General features: G+C 37.3%; 1 protein-coding gene across 1 annotated transcript; it reads left to right on the forward strand.

The window, feature by feature from the left end:
* Positions 1-934: 934 nt before the first annotated feature.
* Positions 935-5,383, forward strand: LOC103721082 (probable mannitol dehydrogenase). Its single transcript, XM_039123059.1, has 5 exons — positions 935-1,207; positions 3,056-3,169; positions 4,089-4,602; positions 4,685-4,838; positions 4,939-5,383. Exons 1-5 carry the CDS (start codon positions 1,083-1,085, stop codon positions 5,139-5,141), a joined length of 1,110 nt encoding a protein of 369 aa, XP_038978987.1. The 5' UTR covers positions 935-1,082; the 3' UTR covers positions 5,142-5,383.
* The last annotated feature ends 238 nt before the right edge of the window (positions 5,384-5,621 follow it).

The raw sequence follows: 5,621 nt of genomic DNA on the forward strand, positions 1-5,621 counted from the left end.
GAGTTAGAGCAGATAATGCAGAGCTATCATACCGATATAGTGGAGTTGAGGCAGAGCCATCAGACTGAGATACAATTTTGATAGAGATACAATTTTTAAGAGCTCAGCTTGACCAGATTTCATCTATGTTGCATAGATTTGCCCTTTCTCAGATAAATAACTACATCAATTTGAATATTTTATATAATTATAACGTATTTTTGCATGAACTTAATAATTCTCGTATTCTTAACTTCTAAAGTTTCTATTTTTTTCTTATAGGTTCCCGATACTTCATCAAATCGTAGAGATGATAATGATGCCATCGATCCCTAATACCTCATAGACCGTTTATTTAGAAGTTTAATATATATGTTTTTTATATTTATATGCTGCATTTTGTAAAGTCCACACCAACAACCAGTCAAATTGAAGATGTTAGTAAAACTGTTTACTTTTGGTGAAAAATTAAAATTTCATTTTATTAGTGGAGGGACACATATTTTCTTATATTTTTGGATTGTCAATATATTACTTAAGACTATTTTTTTTTCTTATGTGGCATTTAGATCTTATATAAAGTTAATGATTTAATTAATATGTTATTAAATTATATGTTAAAGTATGGGATAAAAATAAAATTTAGAAGGATAATTTTTTTAAAAAATTAATTATAATTTACCTTCCTGTACCACATCAATCTCGGATTATCGTATCAGCTTGGTAAAGTAGGCGGCGGTTGGAAGATGATTAGTAGTAGAATTTTTTTTTTTTTTTTCAAATTTCTATCATATTTATTAGCAAAAGCTAGGAGAAACGCCAAAAGCTGAACGCGTTTCCCATGTAATTTTATTTCCCCCTTCCCAAGTAAGGGCAACCATTTTCCAATCAATTAATGTCATCACTCACGTCATCGGCCATTACTCCCCTTTCTATATAATGCTGGTCACCTCCTAGCCTGTAGCGATACTCGAAGCCCAGAAGCCTCTCTTCCCTTCTCCACATCCTCCGAATCTTTTCGTCCTTCCTCTCTCGTTCCTTCCTTTCCCCATTGTTTCCATCACAATCTCTCTCTGCCGGGGTCGCCGAGGAAACGAAAAGAAATGGGGTCGGTGACGGAGGAGAACGGAGTGAAGGCATCGCCGGAAACGCAGCACCCCCGGAAGGCCTTCGGGTGGGCGGCCAGAGATAACTCCGGCGTCCTCTCTCCCTTCTCCTTCTCTCGAAGGTACCATTCTTTTTCTCTTCCGTCTCCTCTTTTTTAAGAACACATGAGCTAAAACTTAGAATCCTAGCTCCTTTTTGTTTCTTCTTTGTTATTTTGGTTTATTTTCTTAATGTTATAGAAAACCCCATGGGATTCTTTCTTTCTTTCTCCCTCTCAAGTATTCCTGGCGTCATTTCTTTAGATTTGCATCGATTTTGTTCTTTCTACCGATTTTTCTATTATTTTATTTGTGTCCAAGGATAGATGGTGCGAGATTCTTTCTTTATATTGTTTATGTTATTCTAGACAATTTTATTGATATCGTTTTTAAGGTGGAAAATAATGGAAATATTTTTAAAATGAAGCAAAGCTTGGAAAGAAAAGATTAGTGGGTGTGCTATGTTTATAAACCCTTTTTGCACCTACTCCATGACCTGCCCACTTGTTATGTTTATGACCATGGTCTGAGGTCTATTTGGACCTGGTTTTATCTTTTCTTGTTTATGAACAAGCTCGGCCAAAACCTACACCATTGATCAACAACATAATTTGAGCCCAATATAATCTGATCAAATTGCACTGTCCATACTAACGCCCCATTTGGGGGAGCGGTTGGTAGCAGAGTTTTTGAAAGTAGAACTTTTGAAAGTAGAGTTTTTTGAAGTACAACTTTTATAAAAAGCTATTTGCTATTTGGTAACTACATTTCTAAAGTGTTTTGCCATTTTAACATGTGTTTGATAAACAAATTGAGAAAGTATTTTTGGTATGATAAAATAACCATAAAGGATATTGCATGGTATTATACAACAAAGCATAATAAAATATAATATATATATTAATACATAAATATATAATATAAGATAATATTACTGTAATGTAATATAAAATTATTATATTATAGTAATATAATATTGCAAAATATAGCATAATAATTAAATATAATATTAAATTATTTAACATAACATATCAATGTATTATGATATAATGCAATATAATATTATATTTATAGTATAATACAATAATAAAGATATAAAATATTATAATTATTAGCGTAAATTAATTTCTCATGATATAACAAATTTTCTAGCTAGGTGATAAAATTGGTTAAACAATTATTAAAGAGATATTTTGTGTAATTGTTATATTTTATCACGGGTATTTTGGTCAAAAAAACAGCTTTCCGACTGGGTCTAAAAGTGTTTTTTCGAAAAGCTTCAAAATAGAGCTTTCCCAAAAAGCTGTTTTTAGCTTTCTGGAAAAGCTAAAATAGCTCTCCGAAATTTTACCAAACATTCCTATTTCATCTAAAAGTCTTTTTGGAGGGCCAGAAAATGCTTTTTGGCTCTCCAAAAGCTCCTCCAAATAGGGCCTAAGGATTCAAGTTTTGGTGGGGACATCCCGCAGGTCACCAAGATGAGGTACTGTCCTATATATCGGGATAAGACCGTCTCGCCATCATCCTAGCGTCTCGATCAGCGTATCGATATTCTCTATCTCAAATGTCAGGAAGCGGCGGGACGGCGGTGCATCCCATTCAATTAGAAAATCGGGACAGCCCCGTCTGCCTTAAATGCTTGATTGATTGGTCAATGGCCATGATGGATTCAATCCTTTAGTTGAGAGGGACGAATGATAGTTTGCCTTCTAAAATAAAATTATCAAGGGGAAGTCATCTGATGAAACATGGGTAGTTTGCCTCGTGCTTAGATAACTGGCTAAGTATCTGGATATTGTTGGAATCTAATAATTATGATCTTATATTGTTTTTGTGATTGTCCGTGATTCCTGCGGTAGTTGATTGAAATCTTTAAACATTTCTTGTCTGTGAATAAATGACTAATAGCAGGACAATTGACTGGCCTACAGGAACAATGGAGATGACGATGTCACCATAAAGATACTATACTGTGGGATCTGCCACTCAGATCTTCATAGCATAAAGAATGAATGGACAAATACCATCTACCCGATTGTCCCAGGGTATGTACCTCTGAACACCAACAAACATTTTTATCCATAATGCAACCTTTCTCTAATACTCATTTAGATGAGATTAAAGAAAATGGAAAATGCATATTTTGATTATTTTTGCTGAAAAACAGCATTCTCTTTCAATGATACAGTTGCGTGTTGTAATTTACTTGTTACTAGCAGGAAGTTTCTACTCATGGTGCTGCGCCCGCTTCAGAATCTTAGGAAATTTGCTCCTCTACCTACTTCCTAAGCACTTCCAATTCTAAATTTTTTTTGAGAGACCTGCTTTTGTGCACCCGCATATGCAACTAAATCTGCTCCTGCAGCCAACCCCGTTTCTGGTAACTAAGCTTTACGTGATCTGCTTTCTTTTATTCAATGGTATGATTAGAGTCGATTTTATTTACGATATGACGCAATTATAGCGTGACTTGTCAGCATTGGAGACTCACCATAGCCATTGCATATCAATGGACACCAAAAGACTTTTGAATGCTTGCCACATAAAATAGGACCTGGAGTAAAATCTTTTAGCTTTTGCAAAATTTTGTTAGCATAATAAAATCTTTTATTTCAATTGCTGATGCATGTGCTGGCTAATAATTATCTCAAGAATCTGGTTGACTGCACCTATAAATGTTAAATGTGAAGATCTGGCCTGCTAACTGTGGCAAGTGCTCGTTTGTAATGATGTCATGGTCTGTCATGGTTTTCATCTTACTATTGCTGTTGCAGTCATGCCTGTGCATGGAGTATCAGTGCATTCATCCTTAGGGAAGCAGAAATTTTCAATATTGCTTCACTCTCAACATCATTCACATGAGCACAAAAAAATATTCACCATTGCACAAAGCAACCATTTGATAGACATCCCCCATATACATGAAAGTACATGAAGATTCACCAAAAAGAAGTAACTTTGCAGGCATGAGATTGTTGGCGCCGTTACTGAAGTGGGGAGCAATGTACGTAAGTTCAAGGTTGGAGACAAGGTGGGAGTGGGCTGCTTGGTTAATTCTTGCCGTTCCTGTGACGGCTGCAAACAAGGTTTCGAGAACTACTGTCCGAGAATGATACTTACGTACAATTCCATCGACGCTGATGGAACAATGACCTATGGAGGGTACTCTGACATGGTAGTCGTCAAAGAGCATTTCGTTATGCGGATCCCTGACACCATGCCCCTAGACAAGTGTGCCCCACTGCTTTGTGCTGGCATCACTGTATACAGCCCATTGAAGTATTTTGGACTCAATGAGCCGGGGAAGCATCTTGGGGTGGTCGGGCTCGGAGGGCTCGGCCATGTAGCTGTGAAGTTTGCCAAGGCATTTGGAGTGAAGGTCACAGTGATTAGCTCGTCCCCGAGGAAGGAGAAGGAAGCAATTGAACATTTGGGAGCTGATGCTTTCATGATCAGCAGCAACCCTGAGCAGATGCAGGTAAAATAGAGCAATTCCAACTACAAAATCCACAGCAACCAACACTTGTATCTTACTCTTGTATGTTATCTTGTCCTGTTAGGCTGCCATGGGCACGATGGATGGTATTATCAATACAGTATCTGCGGTCCATTCCCTCATGCCACTACTCTTTCTGCTGAAGACCCATGGGAAGATGATCATGGTGGGTGCTCCAGACAAGCCCCTGGAGCTACCAGTTTTCTCTTTGATCATGGGTAAGTAAAGTGCTGTTTCTTAAATGTGCTGTAAGATTGGTGTTTCCTATGTTCTACTTGATGGTGTTTTGATGAAATGAATTGCTGGATCTGCCTATAGGTGGGAAAATTGTGGCGGGCAGTTGCATTGGAGGAATGCAGGATACCCAGGAGATGTTGGACTTTGCTGCAAAGCACAATGTAACAGCGGACATCGAGCTCATTGGTATGGATTACGTGAACAAGGCGATGGAGCGACTTGCCAAGTCAGATGTCAGATATCGATTTGTCATTGATATCGCCAACACCTTGACCGCCGCTTAGATTTGGGGTTGCAAAGATTGCTATATCCCATTATTTAGGACTTTCTGGTTGCTATCGTAATGTTCTTTCCATGTTGTTGGATTGTTGTTGGTCATTCTATCCTATGTTTGCCTTACTACATCATGTCCTTATCATCTGAGATTTTGGGAGAAGCTGCTGTTTGATGGTCGTTGCTTTATAATGTGAGGTTCTGTTCTTAGTACATTGAGAATTTAATAACATATGGTGTGCCCCTCAACATATGCTTGATGGATTCCACATGTTTTAACCTGTTATTAGATGTCGAGCAAGCAGATTATTACATAATTGCATGAATGAGGAGCGTTGTATGTTGTTTCTGCCATTATTGTTGTTATATGTTTGCAAGGAAAATCCTGATGGGTATGGTAATGTGTGTATTAAACGGTATGAATGTGAGAAAAAAGTGAGGTCTGCCCAAGATATATAAGAATATATTTACATCTTAGTGAGAAAGAACTT

Source organism: Phoenix dactylifera, unplaced genomic scaffold, assembly GCF_009389715.1.
Source record: "Phoenix dactylifera cultivar Barhee BC4 unplaced genomic scaffold, palm_55x_up_171113_PBpolish2nd_filt_p 002008F, whole genome shotgun sequence".
Classification (NCBI taxonomy): domain Eukaryota; kingdom Viridiplantae; phylum Streptophyta; class Magnoliopsida; order Arecales; family Arecaceae; genus Phoenix; species Phoenix dactylifera.